The 21,624-nt window shown below is 39.0% G+C and overlaps 1 protein-coding gene across 12 annotated transcripts in view; it reads left to right on the top strand.

Annotated features, from left to right (window-relative positions):
* setd5 (SET domain containing 5) overlaps positions 1–21,624 on the top strand; it is a 144,702-nt gene that overhangs the window by 102,572 nt on the left and 20,506 nt on the right. For 11 of the 12 annotated variants that reach the window (XM_055648108.1, XM_055648111.1, XM_055648101.1 and 8 more), the window contains 5 exons: positions 5,389–5,643; positions 9,084–9,392; positions 11,901–12,143; positions 14,794–14,935; positions 17,349–17,599. In XM_055648108.1, coding sequence (XP_055504083.1) covers positions 5,389–5,643; positions 9,084–9,392; positions 11,901–12,143; positions 14,794–14,935; positions 17,349–17,599 — 1,200 coding nt within the window. The remainder of the gene's footprint in view (positions 1–5,388; positions 5,644–9,083; positions 9,393–11,900; positions 12,144–14,793; positions 14,936–17,348; positions 17,600–21,624) is intronic. The other variant, XM_055648112.1, reaches the window with a different exon arrangement.

The following is a 21,624-nucleotide window of genomic DNA, read 5'->3' as shown; positions in this document are numbered from 1 at the left end:
CAACCATAGGAGATGGAATACCTGCCCTTTTACTTCTTCTCTTCCTATTGTCCAAGGACCCAAATACCCTTTCCAGGTGAGGCAACGATTTGTTTACACTTCCAGACTAGTGCATTGTATTTGATGTTCACTGAGTAGCCTTCTTTACATTAGAGAATCAAGCATAGTTTGGGTGACCACGATTTGGCGCACCTGCCTTCAATCTGCAGTGACAAACCAAGATCATATTCTCTGCCACTTTAAATCTATGAACTGATATATCAAGGTGCAATGTAAACTTGTGAAATAGCACATTATCTTCTGTCTGGCCACACTGCAGCCTTCCAGACTTAAAATTGAATTCTACTACTTCTAGGCTGTGGGCCGAGGAGCTTTATTCTGCAGTTTTGTGACCCAAGTCACCAAACTACACGAAATTTTCACATATTGTGTACATTTTTTTATATAAATCACCCCTGAAACTCGATATGAAGAAGACTTGCACATTTTTATTAAATTAGAGAAAAACAGGAAAATTTTCGGGTCATTTTTAGTGCAATCAAAGCACGTTTAACATTGATTTGTCTGCCAGTTGGCCAATCACACGCTTTGCTTCAGGCTAGCACACAAAATGGCTAAGGGGGCTTCACAGATGCCTGTTTTACTGGAGATTCAGATTTGTTGTTCTGTGGAATATATGTCGTGGAAACTTGCAGCAGGTTAATTGTATTTAGTGGGAAAAGCATTAAAAAGGCTGAAGAAAGTGCTGCAAAGTGGATTAAAGTGCAAGAAAGCCTTGAAAGCAAAGTCCCTGCTGAGGTCCTGGAACACAAAGATTTAGACAGCCAGGGACCAACTCTAACTAAAAAGGTAAGATCTAAAGTCTGAATTTATGAAAATCTATCTGTATGGAGTTTAATTAATTTAATTGCACCATTTTATAATGTGAATAAATTCATTCATTCATTCATTCATTCATGAAATTGAGGGCCTAAACTATATGTATCCATAAGACAGTCAATTAAACATTGTCACTAATGCCAGCCTGTTGTAGAGAAATAAGTCTTTAACAGCTAATCTCGGAGCTGCCTGCGAAAACTTACCTGGAAAAAGTGCTCGGACCGCGGGACATAGGTACTCGCGGTAAAGTGAAGCCGCGGTCTCGATTAATAAGCGGCCCTCAATTTCATGAATGAATGAAGTAAGTGAATGAATGAATGAATGAATGCTTCGCAATTAAATTAATTAAACTCCATACAGATAGATTTTCATAAATTCAGACTTTAAATCTTACCTTTTAGTTAGAGTTGGTCCCTGGCTGTCTAAATCTTTGTGTTCCAGGACCTCAGCAGGAACTTTGCTTTCAAGGCTTTCTTGCACTTTAATCCACCGCAGCACTTTCTTCAGCCTTTTATAATGCTTTTCCCACTAAATACAATTACCTGCTGCAAGTTTCCACGGCATTTATTTCACGGAACAACAAATCGGAATCTCCAGTAAAACAGGCATCTGTGAAGCCCTCTTAGCCATTTTGTGTGCTAGCCTGAAGCAATTCAATTCAATTCAACTTTAATGTCATCGCACAAATACAAGTATGAGTACAACGAAATGCAGTTTTGCGTGATTGGCCAACTGGCAGACAAATCAATGTTAAACGTGCTTTGATTGGACTAAAAAGTACCCGAAAAGTTTCAGGTTTTTCTCTAATTTAATAAAAATGTGCAAGTCTTCTTCATATGGAGTTTCAGGGGTGATTTATATAATTTTTTTTTACACAATATGTGAAAATTTCATGTAGTTTGGTGACTTGGGTCACGAAATCCCATTTCTAGACACATTTTTGATGCTCGGCCCACAGCCTATTCAGATAACTTCCACTATCTGTATTCTGTCTCTAAATTTCCCTCATCAACCTGTCAACCAGAAGACGCATAAACAGGGAAGCAGTGAAGCAGTGGACCTTCATTTCTTCTGTTTTTTCAATCTTTGAATCTTCTAGGTAAGAAACAATTGCTTTCAAACTATGAAATTATTTTTATTGTTCCTTTGTTAAAAGCTAAGATTATTTTGTTGTTTTTATTGCTTTATTATGCTTTGGTGAGTGGGACCGCTGGTGTCGTTGGTCCGGGGCTGTCGATTAGCCCAGCAGGAGTTGAGCTGGAGTTGGTGCTTCTTCTCCGCTCTGGCTGTGAGCCTGGGGCCGCTGGTGTCGTCGGTCACAACCAGCGCGGGGAAGAAGTGCCAACCTCAGCTCAACTCCCACCGAGCCAACCAACAGCCCCGGACCGACGACACCAGCGGCCCCAGGCCCACAGTCAGTGTAGAGAAGAAGCACCAACACCAGCCCAACCCCGCTCCCCGACAGGCCGGGGACCACCAGCGGTCAAACCCCCCCTCCCCCGGCGCCGGTGAAAGCCGAGCACCAGCCATACACACAAAACACTGCAGTAACTCAGCCTCCGCCCCGTGACGGCTGCAAGCCCGGCCCGGCACCTCCGGCCGCCCCCAGACAGGGACGAGACACCCGGGAGGGGGCGGAGACGGGACGGCCCAGCAGCAACTCAACAGTCCCGAGGCCGACACCGACCACGGACGAGCACGATCTCGCTCACTCACCAAAGCATAATAAAGCAATAAAAACGACAAAATAATCTTAGCTTTTAACAAAAGAACAATAAATATAACCATTTCATAGTTTGAAAGCAGTATTTTCTTACCTAGAAGAATCAAGGTTGGAAAAAACAGAAGAAATGAAGGTCCACTGCTTCACTGCTTTCCAGGAGGTGTTTATGCAGTGACCTTTGACCTGGGCACGCGCAGTCGGAATACCGAACTTGCTTATTGATTAATGAATTCCCATTCAAAACAGTAATTCTGTTTCTCTATCCACAATGCTACCTGAACTGCTGAATGTTTTGTTTTCTGATTTTACACCAGACTTCCAGAAATGCAGGTTTCTGATTTTCAGAACTTTTAGATTAGAAAGCTCTTTCCTTTGAAGAACACAAACCTAATAAATGATGTGGTACTGTGCAGGGCAGATAAAGCGACACCATTTCTCTTGATGTGACCAGAGGTCCGAAACAAAGATAATTGTCCACTTGCTATGTGAGATTTCAAACTTATTTTGCATTCCTTACAAATATGTTTATCCCTAGAATGAAGAAGTGGCTGAGTAAACTAATCTAAATTGTTTACTGATTACCTGCCCTTTAGTAAAGCATGGTTAAGATGTTCTTACTTGTGAGGGATTACTTCCATGCATTACTACTTCAAATGTTTGTGTTACAATGGTGATTTGCCTTGGGCAAGATGAATCTGCTGGATATTGCATATATTCAGTTATGTTGCACCTTTACTGCACTGTATTATTGCATAAATTATACAGGATGATATTACTTAAATTGAGTTTGACATGTACTCCTCCAACTAGTAATGTAGTAAATGTGTAAAATACTAATGGTTCTGTAAAACTCAAATTATTTCCTCATATTCTTGCAATTCGATACCAGCTCAGTTACGCCCCTGTCCCACTTAGGAAACCTGAACGGAAACCACTGGAGACTTTGCGCCCCACTCAAGGTTTCCGTGCGGTTCCCGGAGGTTTTTGTCAGTCTCCCTAATGGTCGAAAGTGGTTTCCGCTTCTTCTGTGTTCCGGCGATTATTTCAAAAAATTCAAAACCGGCCGCAACTAAAAATAGGTTGCCGTTTTAAAAAACGGTAATTTTTTAGTCGAAGCCGATTGCGATGCTAGTTGAAGGTGGTTGAGACCTTCCACTAGTTGCAACCTCCGGCAACCACCTGCAACCTCCGGCAACCAGTAAGACAGTGGTCTTACCTTCCACTACCTGCAACCACCTCAACCTCCGGCAACCACCTTCAACTAGCATCGCAACTGGCTTCGACTAAAAAATTACCGATTTTTAAAACGGCAACCTATTTTTATTCGTGGCCGGCTTTGAATTTTTTGAAATAATCGCCGGAACATAGAAGAAGCGGAAACCACTTTTGACCATTAGGTAGACTGACAAAAACCTCCGGGAACCGCACGCAAACCTTGGGTGGGGCGCAAAGTCTCTAGCGGTTTCCGTTCAGGTTTCCTAAGTGGGACAGGGGCATTAGGCAACTTGGTTGGTATGGACAATTTGGGATGGCTGGGGTCTTTCTGCGCCCCATAGCTCAGAGGAATCATGATGCAAAATGCCACTTCAAAATATGTATTTATGATATAGCACATTATATAGAAGAGATTGCAATTCTAATATAACTTGAAAATGCGCTGAAGGGTTTGGCCTCTTTGTAAAGTTTGGTCGTATCAACTTTATGAGAATTTAGGAGGACTTACAAGACTTTATAAGGACTTTCAAAAGTTTGTTCTGAGGTATAAATTTTAGCAAGGTTTATTTGAAACCTGTATACATTGCAGCTTTTTAACATCTCAACAATCACCTTTATATATGTAAAATACTTTAGATCAGGACCTTTGGGTAGGATCATTATATATGCCTACGAAGATTGTCCCATGTCTTTCCACACTTATTTTCCAAGCTCCCTCCATCCCGTCAACTCCAATAAAATCAATTCCAAGAGCACTGTTATTATATTACCTTTAGTCCACATATCAAATGGGAAACATTTCATTATTTGATCATTTATAATGTGCTACTAGACTCTTACGTACCTGTAATGAAAAATAATAGGGAGTGCCTTTGAATGCCTGGAATCCAGTGTTCAGTATACCCTTGAGGGATTGGGTGTTTCTCAATTTTAGTGTTAAAGTATTGGTGTGGAAAGATCAATTTACCAACTGCAAATGTCAACATGGACAAACACAGCGTGCTTGCAGCTTGGGAGCGCTGGTGTAGAGGGATCACAGTGTGTCTTCTTGGGAATGCCAGTGTGGACAGATATTGCTGTTAGTTATTTGTAGTGGAGAGACGCTAGAGCTTTCACTGTTTGGAGAGTTTGTTATACATCAATATTACCACAACTCGACTTATTGATGTCTAAAATGTGCTATTTTTCAGATAGCTGAACCATAATGACTGTGCAATGGATGGGCATGTTGCGTGTTAAGGGTTGCAATGTTTTTTTTAATCAGCTGTGAGCATATTTTGTTTTTGTTGCCGCCATGATAATTTGGTATTCATGTAGTGATTTATAAAAGCATAAGATAGAGAGTAACAACAAAAAAGAAATAGAAAGAACACTAAGAATTATAGTATTAATCCGACTTGCGTACAGTAGTTCTATCAAAACTAGTGACCCAGAAAAGCCACTCGCCCTTTAGGAAATGAGCAGTACGTTTGCACACCTTGAGCCATGAAAGAAAGTTGTTGAGGATAAGATTTTGATCCTGTAAGTGGATTGTTTATTGTTTTGTTTTCTTTGACGCTCATTGTTCACAGTCACGAGAGCAGCGGAAGATGGAAGCCATCATGCAGGTTTTTGAGAACTTAGAGAAGAGAAAGAAAAGGCGTGAACACGTGGTTGAGCGCAGTACTAGTCACCCAGGCGACGATGGCGATCCGGAGACTCCGACCACAGATGTGGAGGAGGTGAAACTGGAACCTGCAGCAGAAGAAGAACCACTGCCCAGTGAGGCAAGAACACCACAGCCTGTGCTTGCTGGCGTAAGCACACGGCAAACTTCACAGCTAGGGGTAAGCAGAGCATTTAATTGGCAAATGGGCCGGTGCAGCATGATAACAGATATTGGTGTCGGTGGCATAATTTGAGTAGTGAAGGTTTGGATTTTCCTGCTTATAGTCTTCTGTGCTTCATTGGGCTTGGATACTTTCAATTATCGGGCTGAGCAGGCCAACTTTTGTTCTGTAGTTTGTTGTTTGGGGTGTAAACAGTTCAAAAGCAAGATGGCATGTAAGATGATCAGAGGACCTCAAACCTCATCTCTTTACAAAATGTAAGACTAATTCCATCAATCTGTCCAACACTAAGAGGGAAAGAAACTCACAGTCGGGCTCTTGTGATTGGACATATTTTTGGCTCCATTGTTTGCTGGACAACCATAAAGGTAATGTGATTTGTGGGCAAAAGTTAAACTTGAGATTATGAAGCCCTGATGTCTTATATGTACTACTTATATGACTGGACATGGCTGAGAAGGTGTTCCATTTTCCCAGTTGAGAAATATCATCTCACACCCTCGACTGAACTAGCATTGGGTTGAAAAGCAACCTAGTGTCAGTACACTTTACACCTTGTGATCGGTGGATGTATGTTTGAAAAATTGCTGGTGAATCCAGAAGGCATGGTTATCTTTTGTATAAAACAAGTGCACAAAATTAGGAAAGACAATGCAGAACATAACGGTTATTTAGGGACATCCTTTTTCTCATACTTATGGTTCAGTTTTATCATTTTTCATAATAAATGATGTGTCTGCCTGCACTTGCCAAAAATATTCACAACGGTAAATCTGGGGGACCAATAACTTGGGCGTTGTGAAGCATCAAAATATATAACTAACTTGTGATAAATACATGGGAAACAAATCTGCTAGCACATCTTTTACCAACTCTCAAATCTATAGAATAAAAATAGAAAATGCTGGTAATTCTTCCCAACCTGAAATGTTAAGTATGATTTTCTTTCTCCACAAGTGTATTCTGATCTGTTGAGTATTTCCAGGGATTATTGATTTTATTTCAGATTTCTAACCTATGCCGTTTTCTTTTTTCCTTTTCATACAAATAAATATATGGGGTATTTCTAAGTGTATCTATTAAACATGTAACTTATTTTCTATGCTTTATATAGAATATTAAGATTTATTCCTCAAATAATTTCCAAGTAGTAAAAAGTTTGTACACTGCCTAACCAAATAACTAGTTAAATCTTTGTCTTAATTGTATTTGACACGATCTGGCATCCTTCAGATTTCAACCAAAAGTGAGAATAAACTAACCAACAGAAAAAAACAGCCTACAGTTTGTAATTGTTTAACAGATGACATTAAAAAATTCCATCCAACATAATGTCTTGTACAAACTAGGCATAACATTTATAAAACTTTCATCTAACTGTTGAATCACATACGCTTCTATTTTTTGATAACAATTGTATTTTTATTAGCTTTTATTCAGTACAATAATACTGTGATATTTAAATGGCAACTTTTTTTAAATTCTCCCTTCCACCCACTTTAGCTCCCCCTGCAGGCTTCAAAATCATTATTTTTGTTTAATTTCTCTCACTATTATGTGAATTTTCAAATGTACATGCAATTAGGAAGCTGAGTTGTCACTTGGCAGTCATAGGATTAGAGAATTTTACAGTATTAGGATTTCAACAATGTGATGGTGCTGCACAGTCATTAGTCCCAAGGAACAATTATTCTCCCTCAAAGGAAAATATCGAACGGTGCATTTTATTTGTGTATAAGAAAACCTCTTATTTTCAAGCCTCAAAGAAGCATAAATTGTAAGTGAATGCTGTGAGAAACTTGGCTATGTAAAATCATGTCTTGCCATCTTACAACATGCGGACAATTTCTTGTGATCTTCACAAGCATGCACCGTGCTTTTTTAGTGGAAGGAAAGTAAGATTGGTTGAGTGCTGGCAAAGGATAGTAATACCTGTATATACATCTGCTGGTAGACGGTTGCAGAATGGGATGTGTTACATGCCTTTTTTCATTTGAGTATATTTGTACTTTTGGAGAAGCAAAAACTTCACCTAATATTTACCATAAGAACTTGCTAGAACAACTAAAGTTAATTTTGAAATGAGCTAACTAGATAGTGTGTGAGGGTAAGGAAAAAAGATCCAGAATTACTTTCTTAAAGCAAAGTAATCATAAGGAGCCATGTGAATGTGATTTTTGTTTCAATCTGCAAAACAAACCACTGTTGAAGTGATTGTCAATGGCAATTTTCAACTAAAAATGTTCAGAATGTAATCTCCCTTCATGAATTATATGGAAAGCTTATGCAATATCGACTAACGAGCATTGGTTGTTGCTTCTTCGTGTTCCTAAAGAAAATATTAAGATAACTCTGATGGTCAAAGTACACAAAATAACCTCCAGAAATATGCTTAATTTCCAATACTGGCATAAACCAGAAAGGATAATTGGAGAGCATGGGTGAGATATAAATCATGCCATTTAGAATCAAATGACTGAGAATTTTAACTGAGGGTGTTCTCATCAGGTTTTATAGGTATGCTTGTGTATATAATGCCAAGTGACTGGTTCAGTTAAACACTTTGAGATTATCTGGCAAACAGGTCAACGGGAACGGACTGATCTTAAATTTGTATTTGTGTACCAATGAAGACCAGAAATGTAGGAAGACATTCTTGACAGTTTGTCTCCAGTTCAGTATTTTTATACACTAAATATGATTGGGGAGAATTATCTTGATTTTTTACAAAAGGATGATCAAAGGATCAATCCCAGTGATTCATTTGTTACTTAAGCGTTAAAAGAGGTTTAAAATAATTGAAGATTGCATCCTCATATTCTTCCGAACGAGAGATATATGTGCAGATGTAACCGATCGTGTCCATCTCTTATTATCTGATCCGAGATATTTCTTCCCATTATGCATCTGTTGCCTTTTGAACATGATAGTGCTTTAAAATAATAGGATTTGTGCATGCATGCAGGTGAAGTTCAGATATGCATATTTCTTTCTTAACCAAATTTAACTGTGCGGTGCGGAAATCTAAATTCCAGAAGTTACTATTTTCTGGTGGACGTACAAGACACTATTCTTTCAGCAGTATAGCAAAGTGCATTGAAACTTCTGGGACAACAACAATTTCCTATATCTTTCTGTGTTTCTCACTTGACGCACTGAAGAAAGAAATCAGGTAACTTTACAACAGTGCCCTTCATTAAAGAATGTGCGTAATATAAGGAAAAGCAATCAAAGGAAGAAAACAGAGAGGCCAATTTTCATTTCTTAGTTTTTGTTTAGTCTGATTATCACTGGGCCATAATCTCACATTTTTCAATGTGCCTTCTCTGTCTGTCTTTGACAAAGCATATACTGTATATGTTAAGTTTTTTAACTTTTGGAATGCATTTACTTGAAGATAATTTATTGTGGTTAATTATCTTACATCTTTAAAATAGGAGCAAGTTCAAGAGAAGCCTGCTAAGCCTCCTGCATCAAAACCAACCAAGCCCCGACCCAAAAATCGTTTCTCACGCTATCGCTCCAGTTCAGCTCAGCGGCTACGTAGACAGCGACAAGCCAGCTGTCAGTCAGAGCCAGCACCGGTGGTAGCAGTGGAAGAGGGAGCAACAGGGACTGTGGTGACAGAATCCATATCTACAGAAGGTGTACCCAGTGTAGGAGCCCCAGGAGTGGAGACCATATCAGAAACTACAATTGTCTCCCAACCAAACCGAACCAATGTCAAATATCCTAAAACCAAAAGAGTAAGTGGATGTGTGAATGTATCTGTCTCATTTGTCGATTGAGGAACTTCTTAATTATCGGACTGTTCACTAAATTTTGTACAAATTGATTAATTTAATATACATTTATATAAATACATTTATAAAACCTGGTGTATGATCTTGGCTGATCTATGTTGGCCTCAATAACTCTTCTGTGCCATTTTTCCATACCCCTCTATTCTTCAATATCTATCCCCTCCACTTGAATGATCTAGCTTTCACCACCTGCCAGGGCAAAGAATTCTAATGAATCACCATCCTCTGAGAAGAAGTTTCTATGCACTTCAGTTGCCCCATATTTTGTAGTTCTGTTGCCTTGTTTGAGACTCTCCCACTGTCCCTACCATCTACCCTGTAAAGCCCCCTTCAGGTCTTGTTTGTTTGAATGAGGTTACGTCTCTTTAAACTCTAAATTAAAAGTTTTTTTATTTGATCTTCCCTTGGATTATTGATGGACTCCTTCGAATACCAGATAATTCAAATACCAGAACTCCGGCAAAGGCGTTTGTGCAGAGCTCTCTGACATAGCACTGCAGCCAGCCAGCTTTATTACAATGATACAAAATTCATTGCTGGGTGGTCCTAGGCCTCTTGTTGATCTTTGCTTCCTCGTTCAAAAAGAACATTGATGTCACATATTTTTGTCTTTAAATGGAGTGGCTTTCAACTTGGGCCTTCATATTTGTAAGTTTCAACAGCCATTGCAGAGCCCTGCCAATTTAGTCACTTGGATATTTTACTGTTTCTCTTAGAAGGAAGGAAACAGAAAGAGTAAAAATAGTGATAGGATTCATTCCCGTTTGGAAAATCTTGTGCTTATTAGGGATAGTCAGCGTCACTTTATTCAAGGGAATGTTATTGAGTATGTTGAGGAGGTGACAAAGATCCCTCATGGTAGCCTGAACCACAGGATAAAGACACATGGATCCATGGGGACTTGGTAGATTGAATTTAAAATTGGCTTAGCCATAGATGACAAAGGGTAGTGCTAGAGGGATGTTATTCTGACTAAGTCTGTGACCAATGGTCTGCAGGGATCAGTGGTGGGACCTCTGTTGTTTGCAATATTTATAATTAATTTGGACAAAAATGTTGTCCGTTTATTAAATTGGCAGCTGACAGAAGTGGAGTGTTTGTATAGTGAAGAAGGTCATCAAACAATACAAATAGATAATCAAATGATGCAAATAGATCTGTTGGAAACATGGGCAGAGAAACGACAGCTGGAGTTTAATCCAGTCAAGCGCGAGCTTTGCACTTTAGGAGGTCAAATGTAAGAGGAAAGTATGCAGTAAATGGGTCTTAGGATTATTTGTGTACAGATGGATCTTGGAGTGCAAGCCCATAGATTCCCGAAAGTAGCATTGGAAATGGATAGTGGTAAAGGCGGCATTTGGCATGTCTGCCTTCATCGGCAGATGTATTGAATATAAAAGTTGGCAAGTCACTTTGCATCTTATGAAGCTTTGGTTAGGCTACATTTTGAGTACTGTGTACAGTTTTGGTTTCTGCATTACAGGAAGTTTGTGGAGATATTGGAGAGGGCGCATATGATGTTCACCAGGATATTGCCCGGAATAGAGAGTATTAGCTAGAAAGAGAGGTTGGACAAACCTGAATAGTTTTGGCTGGAGCATCGCAGATATTGAAATTAATGCATAGCTTTAAGGTGAAAGGTAATGGCGATTTACAAGCCATGGTTTTTTTTAATACGGAAAGTGGTTGGTGCCTGGGACATGTTGCCATGGGAGGAGATGGAAGCAGATGCAATAGTAATGTTTCAGAGGCATTTAGAGTAGTCCCAAGCAGGGTTAAAGACCATTTGCAGGCAGATGGGTTTAGTGTAATTTAGCATTATGGTTGCCACAGACATGGTAGGACGAAGGACCTGTTCCTACATCTTCTAAGTTTTCTGTGGATGTAACAAATAGCGTAGTTAAAGGGGGCACTAATGGATGAGGTGTCTTTGAATTTCCAAAAGTGCCACACATAGGATTGTTGCACAAAATAAGTGGGTTGTGGGTTATAATAATAACATGGATGTGAGATTAGCTAAGTAATAGAAAACAGCAATGAGGTAAATGTGTCATTTTCATATTGGCAGTCATTCACTCGTAGGATGCCAAAGGGTTCATTGCTTCAAAGAGGTCTCAATTGGTGGGCCGATGGGCTGGTGATGAGGACTTTTGTTTTATTTCACTGAGTTGCAAAAGTTTGGAATTCTGTAGCCCAGAGAGCTGTGGAGGCAATCATTGCCTATTTTCAAGAGACTGACTGCCAGCTACAAAGATCAATGGGCGTGGGAGTGAATAGGAAAGTGACGTTGAGGCCAAGATTGATTGGCAGAGCAGTCACAGGGAGCTGATGACCTACAAGTGTTTCTTCTTAAAATCCTAGATTCTTATTTTGTGATAGCTCACTGAATCAATTGGGAGCGGGGCTTTTAGTTATACCGAATGACTATATCATTTTTTCTTTTTGTTTTAGTATTTGGTTACGGAATGGTTGAATGACAAGGTAGAGCGATCTGACTGCCCATATGACCGTCCATTACGCATCACAACGGATCCTACGGTATTGGCAACAACACTGAACATGCTGCCAGGTCTGAGCCATAGTCCTCATATTTGCACAACCCCTAAACACTACATCCGCTTTGGCTCCCCCTTCACTCCTGAAAGAAGGAGGCAGAGAGTTGTGTGTGATGGCAGTTACGGATCCTGCAAGAAGGTAAGCATGTACTTTATCTCTTACAACAATTTGTGTTGCATAATATAGCCTCATGAATTTGGATTTAAGTTCAAATAGCAGATAAAAGATCTTTGAAAGCGATGATTTACAGCCAGTGTTATCTGCTATATTCAAGGATGTTCGTCAAACCCTCTTGGCAGAGAATACTCAATATGATATGGCTGCAAATATGATATTGATGTATGATATGGCTGCAAATATATCTGTGTCAGTTTTCGTAACATTCTTCAAACTGAGATGAAATTAAACCATGACTAAATTTAATTACCGTATTTCCCAGCAATGAAGATGCTACTTTTTACCCAAAAATGAGGCACGAAAATTTACCTGCGTCTTGTAGGCTGAAGATTAGGTTGTTATCAAAGAAAGATAGACTTGGCTATCCCTCAGTACAACAACATCAAGAATGACTTTCTTCCGTGCATGTGGGGAGCCTGGCCCGGGTCAGCACGGCCTGGGCTGCACAGATTGACTGGGCCGCCAGGGGTAAAGTTGCGGGGAGGGCAGGAGTGTTGTGAAGGAGGGGGTTGGGAATCATGCCAGCAGCTCACTCACTGCTGCCGCGGCGCATTGTGGCCGGGGAGGAAACCGTGCGGAACCGGCCGCCACCTCAGCTCTTTCTGCCAGCCCGTGCCAGCCACAGGCACAGGCGCAACCGGTGGAGCGCACTCTCTCTTTTTTTTCTCTATCTCTCTCTCTCTCTCTCTCTCTCTCCCCCCCCCCCCCCCCCCCCCCCCCCACCCTGGACTAAACCAAACCCTTGATCTTGTCCCGCCATCTTTTGTCAAAATTTGGCGACTTAAAGTGGGGGTGCGTCATCATTGCCGGGAAATACGGTAATCAAGTTGGACAAAATATGTAGTGCTTTTGTCAGTATCTGCTTGTACAGTAATTGAGTTTAGTGATCTCGCTTCAGACTCCTTTGCTTTAAAATGGCTTAACTCCTTCCAGCAGACAGTTGATAGGAATGTGGTCTACAGTAATTCTAAGGTGTTGGTATCTCCAGTGGCCATTTTTGATTGTTATCACTAGGTAAGATTTGTGCATTGACCCACTATCATCATCACCTTCATTTTTCCATGGTGCTCTTTTCAACAGGTCTTTAGGCTGATCCAATTTAATCAAAAGAGCTTGTACGTTATTTTATTGTTAACAGTTTGGATTTGCAAAGAATTAGGCAGTTTCATTACATATTTGTGCCTTTTTTGGGAAAATTGTATTTTGGTTCTGTCTGCCTAGACTGAGAATAGACAGGAAAAAAAATAGAGTAACTCAGTGGATCAGACAGCATCTCTATGTAAAAGAATAGGTGGCGATTCAGGTCGAGACCCTTCTTCAGAAGCAGGGTCACGACCTGAAACTTCGCCTATGGTATTACTTTTTTCTTCTTCTGAAGGGTCTCGACTTGAAACATCACCTACTTCTTTTCTCCAGAGATACCCGGTGAGGTATCTATCTTCGGTGTAAACCAGCATCTGCAGTTCCTTCCTACACACCTAGACTGAGAATATTTTGTTTGAAAGGGAAGGCTTGATAAACAACTAAACCCAATTTCAAGAAGAGTATTGTTTTTTTCCCCCCTGCTGCACCAGATGCTTCACATTTAATAGTAGGTTACTTTTAATATGCTCCTCTATTTCTCGGATAAATCAGTTGACAGTACCCTTGGTTCTTTTTTTTCCCCATGGATTCCACAAGTTTAATTACTTTACAGCAACAAAATCAAACGTTGAATAAATTAGTTTTTTCCCCTTTGTACTCAAACGCGCATCAGTGTAAATGATATTTTGAAAGAATGCATTTCTTGTTTCAAGCAGCTTCATAATCTAATTTGTTTGTTTGGTTACTAAGTCAACATGGGAGTTACTTCTCTTGAGTTTTATGTTATTGAACAATCCTTTGTGTGTTTAATCAAGTGTTACAATTAATTATTTTAAGGAATTAATTTAGTCATAATATAATGTATATGATGAGGTGAATGAGATTCCATAATTCTGTCTACAATCTTGAAGAAATTGTATTTTGTTCCATGATAGAGTTGCAAAATGCACTGTGTTGTTCAGTTTTGAATTAACATGGCTTGGGTGTTGGCTACAATGAATAAAAATCAACTGGAGCTTGAGAACTTCATAGATTTTTCTACCATCTGGTATTAAGTATGTCAGACTGTTATTGTTAATTCGACTTGAATTCTTATCACACAGGCATTCCATCTGGAACATCTTAGTGAAAATTACGTATTTGAATCTGGCTCGATATTTAAATGGGAACATTTCCTAGGATGCTGTTACAAATTAGATACAAATTCATGAGGCTGTGGAGTTAATGGAAATATCAAGATTCATGGTTCGTAGTAGACATTCTTGGTCTAGTTTAAATCCAAATTTGGCTCTATATCTTGCTTCAAAAGAAAACTTAACATTATCAAATTTTAAAATACGAGACTCGTGCATTTGTCACATAACATCTTTGATAGTCATTGCTTTTATAGTCAAATGTTTCACATTTATTTATAGTTCTGTGTACTGCATTTTCCTCAATGATGCCACTTTCACACAGATGTTAGACTGGTAGAAGTCTGCAGAATTGTGCTTAAACCATTTTGGATAATTAACCTGGTACTTTTCAGCGATGGATGAAACAGGCAATGGATGAGGCCATGGTGCAACTTCCGCTTACACCAGATATAGGACAAGAAACACCACCTATATACCACAGCAATGACAGCAGCAATGTGCCTGATGAATTGGATGACACCAATACCTCAACAGGTAAGTTTAAAAAGTAACATTTTTCATTATAATATGCAGTCAGCCTATCACTGCAGGCCGAGCTTCTGGGAGCCATTCGGCAAAATAAACAGCAATCTGAGGCAGACCGTTTAATGGTTGTTCCCTCAGCAAGTGGGTGAGATTAAGAAATGAATACAAGTGAAAGGTGTCATTGCATAGCCTTCCCACAACCAGCCAAGGAGTCATTCTTCATAAGCGAGCAAAATCATTAATATTTTCAAGGCCAATTGACCATAAGATGCAACAAAGCAAAGATGTTCTCATTACACATTAATCATAACAGTATTTCAATTATAGTAGTCCATTTCTGCTCATTGCAACAGCATCAAACAAGACTTTTGCAATGTATATTGGAAGCAGCTGCTACTGGATAAGTCTGCATTTAAAGTGGGAGTTGTTTGAAGGCCAGCTGGTCAAAATTCAAGACTGATGGTCGTCCTGTCAGGAAGGAAGACTGGTTCAGAATCCTTGATTGATGATATATGTTGGAATTGTAGTCAAAAAGAGAAAGGAAGCACATGCAAGGTTTAGGAAATTGGACCAGACCCTATAGGAAGCAGGAAAGAACTGAAGCAGGGAATCAGGAGAACTAAATGGGACCACAAAATATCCTTGAGTAGGATTAAGGAAAATTCCAAGGCAATTTGTGCATACATTAAAGTAAGAGGGTTGTTAGGGAAAGGATAGCTAGCTAAAGCGCAATGGAGGGAATTTATGCCTGGAAATATAGGAATTGGCGGAGGTACTAAATAAGTACATTGTGTTGGTATTTGCCAAGGAGAAAGACAAGGAGAATATTTAAATTAGGATGGGGGTACGTTGATGTTCTAAGGCATGCTGATATTATAAAGGAAGGGCTAGACACAAAAGGCTGGAGTAACTGAGAAGGACCCATTCTTTCCTTCCAGAGATGCTGCCTGTCCCGCTGAATTACTCCAGCTTTTAGTGTCTATCTGCGGTTTAAACCTACATCTGCAGTTCCTTCCAACACAATATAAAGGAGGGTGTTGGGTCTCTTGAACTTCTCAAGAGAGGAGTTTGCTAGAGCCGCCATTGAGATATCTCTATCCTCTCGAGACACAGGTAATGATCCAGGGATCTGAAAGATAGCCAGTGCAATTTTTTTTTTTTTAAGAAGGGCACTTAGGATAATACAACAAATTATAGGCCACTGAGCCTTCCATCAGTGGGAGAGAAATTATTGATGATTCTTAGGAATAGGATTTACTCAAGTTTGGAAAAGCATGGGAATATCAATGTGGCTGTGCGGGTGAGGTCAAGTCTTCAGAACATGATTGTTCAAGGAGGTGTCAGAGATGATTGATAAGAGTAGGATCGTGGATGCTGTCCACATTATCCATAAAACCTCTAAATGATTTGGACAAAAATGTTGGTGGGCTGATTGATAACTTTGCAGATGATGCATAGCTCCCTGAAAGTGGCAGCATGAGTGCATAGGGTGGCAAGTAAGGCATATGGCATGTTTGTCTTCATCGGTCAAGGAATTGAGTATAAAAGTTGGTATGTTGCTGCTGTATAAAACTTGGCTTAGGCCACATCTGGAGTTCTGTCTACAGTTCTGCTTTCGAGAAGATGCAAGGGAAATTCTCCGGGATTAGAGTATTTTTGATATAAGAAAAAGTTAGGCAAACTTGGATTGTTTTTTCTGGGCAACCGAACGGATGTGTATAAAATGATGTAGATTGTGTAGTAGGTTTATTGATAGGGTAGATAGTCAGCGACTATTTCCCAGGTGGAAATGTCTGCTGCCTCATAGTGCCAGAAACCCAGGTTCGACTCTGACCGTGGGACTTTCTGTGTGGAACGTTCTCCAGCATCCCAAAGATGTGTGTTTTTAGGTTAATGGGTCTCTGTAAATTGCCCCTAGTGTGTCTGGAGTGGATGAAAAAGTGGGATAGCATAGAATGGTTGGCATGGACTTGGTGGGCCAAAGCACCTGTTTCCATGCTGTATCTCTAAAACTAAAAAACTTGGCATCATAGTTGGCAGAGATGCCAAAGGGCCTGTTCTGTGCTGCACTGATCTGCGTGTATGTTCTATAAGGCATATTTATTTGTAGTGGGAATTACAACGCGGATCAGGATAAGGGATCCAGATGATTTTCTTTCATTAGTATTTCATTGCAACTATTGGCTGTTGTGTTCTTTTTACTTTTGAGTGTTTACAGGTTGTTTAGCAGATCACCATGATCCACCAGGGATCCGAGATACTGACCTGCAAAGTTGGTCTTGGAAGTCGGGCAAATGGGAGCATCTTGGTTGGCATGGTCAAGTTGAGCTGATAGGTCAATTTCTGTGCTAAGTTACTCTGTTTCTAAAATGTACCTGTGTTCATTCAGTAATGGATGTTTGATAATTTCTCTATTTTCTAGAGTTGATTGCACCTCTGAAGAAACGAAAGGCACGGTATCTGTCAGACGTGAGTTTGACCGATTTGCCAGGACCTTGTAGTCCTCTGTCAGCACCAGCATCTGTCACGGATACGGCCATGTCCAGCCCAACAATAATGACGCCTTGCACCTTGTTTCCAGGAGAAGAGGACAAGAAAAATGGCTATAATACAGTTTACTCACCCCTTCATTCCCTTGCTGCTAGCCGATGTAATACTCCACTACAGTTTGAGGTAAATATATCTCCAGCAGCAGGAATGCCAATTTCATTCATGAGCAACGTTAATCTTTTGTTCTCTCTCAGTAAATATAACTCTTCTAATAGTGTTTGTGAGACAAAATTCGCTTTCTTTTTAATTTAAATGTGATCAAATGAATGAAATATTTATGCTAGCTGATTTAAAGTGCACTGCAATTACTCTTTTTGATATCAGCAGTGTTTACCTCTTGGCTATCTAAATGTATGTGGCATTAAGGGTTTTTGTTTTTACTGATTGCTTTGGTCAGTGGGTTTCAAGCTTGCCTGTTGGTTTCTTGATACCCAAAATATCAAATATGTTTACCTCTGTTTCCATAAGTTGTTTATTTTCTCCTTTAAATATAGGCTAAAAATGCAGATCCGAGAATGATCTTCTTGAAGTTGCACCGCACTTTATAAATCATTTTGTAATACTAACAAATTCATTTTGAAAGGTGCAACTTTCAGAATTCAGGTACCCCGTAATCTAGTTTGACAGGTAATACTTAACAAAGACTAGAATATTTCGAGAATATTTAAACTTATTTAAAAAAAGATAAAGTTTGATAAGACTGATGAAATATAACAGGATAAAAAATATCTTATTTTGCATACAATTAGAATAGTTCTTCCCAGTGCATGTTCATTAATGATAGAAACTAAAATTATTGTATATAACAGAATTTAACTGCATTCTCACTTTTAAAAACAAAAATAGAAATAGCTGCTGTTGTTGCTACTGAGAGTAAAGTCTGGATAATTCTGATCATTTCATTTTCCTGCATATTTGTTTAAAATTATATTTAGCTCAGTTTATTTTTTTTCTCCTCCTGACCAGTACTTTCACAAAAGTTTTTTTTTTAAAGAGGTGAGACCACACTTGGAGTTTTTGTGCAGGTTTGGTCACCCTGCTGCAGGAGGATGTTATTAAGCTAGAATGAGTATGGAAAAGATTCAGAAGGGTGTTTCCAGGACTGGAATGCTTGTTGTATAAGGAGAAACTGGATATGCATAGAAGGCTGAGGTGACCTTATAGAAGTATACAAAATCATGAAGGTCAAGATGATCAGTCATCTTCCCAGCATGGGTGAGTCTACAATATGAGGGCATAGATTTTGACAGAGGGAAAAAAATTAAAGAAGATCTCAGGGGCATCTCTTTCACCCAGCGGGTATTTGGAATGAGTTGCCTATGGAAGTTGTGGAGGAGGGTACAATTAAGAGTATTTAAAATGCATTAAGACAGATGCGTAGATAGGAAATGGTTAGAAGGATATGGGCCAATTGGGTAAAAAGGACAAGCTCAGGTGGGCAACTTGATTGCCTTTGATGAGATTGTCCAATGGTCCTGATACAATGATGTGTAACTCTAATGTGTGGAGGTTTGAGGAGACTTAGGCAGAGTTGGAACAGAATTAGTTGATTGCATTGTGCAAATTACCAACAGTATTAAAACAATAATTAAAATAAGGGAAATGGAGAAAATCAACAATATTTTCCTGCATGTCTGTCCCTTATTGTTTAATGCAGGTAAACCTATCAACATGTCACAATCGGACAAGTTTTGTAAAAAAAAACTATAAGATGAACAAGCAGTATTTGAAATACAAGGCTGTATAAAGTGTACTTTCAAAGCTTTAAAATACATCGGGGGGGAAAGCTTTTAATTGTTTTTACACAAGTTTGCAGTGTTGTGACAAACATAAATCATTTACCTGTTAACTTGGTGAATACGGTGGTTGGCCTAGACTTACCCACTTCCAAACAATCATTTTGTCTGAAAATGTGTGGAGGTAAAAAAAAGCCAGTGTCTAAAGCATTCCATATTTTCTGTAGCATGTTTCAAAGATCTTTTTTTTAATACTATAGCTTCCGATCCAATAGAATCACCTATCCAATGGTTTTGTCCATGTGGCTTCCTTTACCACTTCCTTACATCAATGGAAGGTAATAATTTGTTGCTCAGCCAAGTGTAAAGCTTTCTTTTTTTTATCTAGTAGGACTTTAGAGGAAAGATTTATGTGGTTTGGATTCTAAATGGCATCAGAACAGAAGATGTGGCACTTTTAAAACCTCCTTGCACTTCAATAGCAAAAACTATATACTGTGAGCATTGGCATTAATCTCTCGCATTTGGATATTGATACCTGTGTAATATTTTAATTACTTTCTAGTGTGTTTATTATGCTTGTGCTTCACACATCCTGATTTTTTTTAGTCATACAAGAAATGAGGATTGAAGATACTTTGAAGTCACTTGACAAAACCGTGTTTGTCTGCAATGTTTCATTTAAGTTTAACTAATGTTTCAACATTTTCTTCTCCCCAGTCTGAGTCCTGGCGACATAGTTTCTAACATTGTTTTCATCCCAACTTGCCTTTAAATCAATTCTAATTTTAGGAGGTGGACAAGGGTATATGATTGATTTATTTGATTAATTTGCTTCAGTGTTTCCAAGTGAGAGGGATCTAAGAACCTTATTTGATTCCTTCCTGGTTGATTGGTGAAGATCTAGAATGTGTGCACAGTCTTAGAGGTGTGAGTCCATGTTATCACTTTTGGAGTTGCTTCAAATCACTTGACCACCAGAAGTACTGAATGTCTTTTGATCTGACGTAAGATTTTGACTTGAAGGCAAGAATGCTACTACTGTCATTTGGGCTGAAGGTTATCTCAAAGTTTGTGAATTATGTTTTTTCTTTCGTTACCTTTAAGTCCTTTGTGGCACACTACAAAATATTTTTTCCCACCAAAATGTTTGCGGCATTGTTTGTAAAGCAGGCCTAAAAGAAATATATACAAAATGAATTGGAAATTATTTGGATATATTCCAAAATCTGGTTCAGAGTCTTAGTTTGCAAAACGGACAAAAAAATTGGCGTCAAATGTTCTCAAAGACTAGGAACTGTGACCAAATCAGTCCTATTGTGATCCCAACTTAACCTAGAATTAAGCGGAGATTCAATTTTCTCCTTTTCATCTCATGAAGTTGTAGATCTCTTGCTAAAATATTTTTTTGCGTGTGGCAGGAGTTCATTATTCATATTCACATGTTGATGACAATTTGACAGTAGGTCTAGCAGCAAAGTTTCTTATTTTAGCACAGGCAATACACAAAGCACTTCCTTAAATAGTCACTTGTTAATGATCACAAGAGGGTAGCCGACTATCCCATCAGATAAGGCTCATGGTAACCAAATCAGCCAAGTGAAAGCTATAGCTATAAGCTATAGATGAACACTATTGATGTACAAGTTTCTATAATTAAACTGGTCCAAGTTTATGATGATTTCAGTAACAATTAAAGGGTGTAAAATCTATGACAGAAAGAGAAAAATGCAATGGAATTCTTCATTTGTAACTATTTGATGAGCCAATAAGTCAGCTAACACCACACGGTTTCACAAAGAAGTAACATACACTGGTTTGAAAAGATAGACACATTATGCTGGAGTAACTCTCCAGCAAGTCAGGCAGCATCTCTGGAGAAAAAAATAGGCGATGTTGTGGGTTGGATCCCTTCTTTACTCTGAAGAAGGCTTCCGATCCAAAACCTTACCTATTCCTTTTCTCTAAAGATGCTGCCCAATCTGCTGTTACTCCAGTATTTTGTGTCTTTCTTCAGTATAAACTAGCATCTGCAGTTCCTTCCTGCACATTTTAACTATTAGTTTGACAAGAAATGTACTACACAATGCATTGTACTGGTAACATTTAATTTACTTTAAAATCTAAAGCAAACTTTTACAGATACTTGAAATCTGAGCCGAAGTAGAAAATATGGAAATTCTCAGTAGGTTGGGCAGTATCTGTGGAACACAAAAAAAAATGTTGTGAGACACTAAAATGTTAACTCTGTGTCTCTACCCAGTGATTGTACCCATTGTACTGAGTATTTTTGTTCTATTATTAACTTATTGTGGTAAGATTTTTTTAATTTGTATAGTACAAGTATTAGATCCAATTCATTGTTCAATTTCAATAGATGTGACTGAGAACAGTCATGTCTCCATCCATCGA

This window comes from Leucoraja erinacea, chromosome 16 (assembly GCF_028641065.1).
Source record: "Leucoraja erinacea ecotype New England chromosome 16, Leri_hhj_1, whole genome shotgun sequence".
Taxonomy (NCBI): Eukaryota; Metazoa; Chordata; class Chondrichthyes; order Rajiformes; family Rajidae; genus Leucoraja; species Leucoraja erinaceus.
Note: the sequence above shows the minus strand (reverse complement) of the source record. Positions and strands in the feature narration are given on the sequence as shown.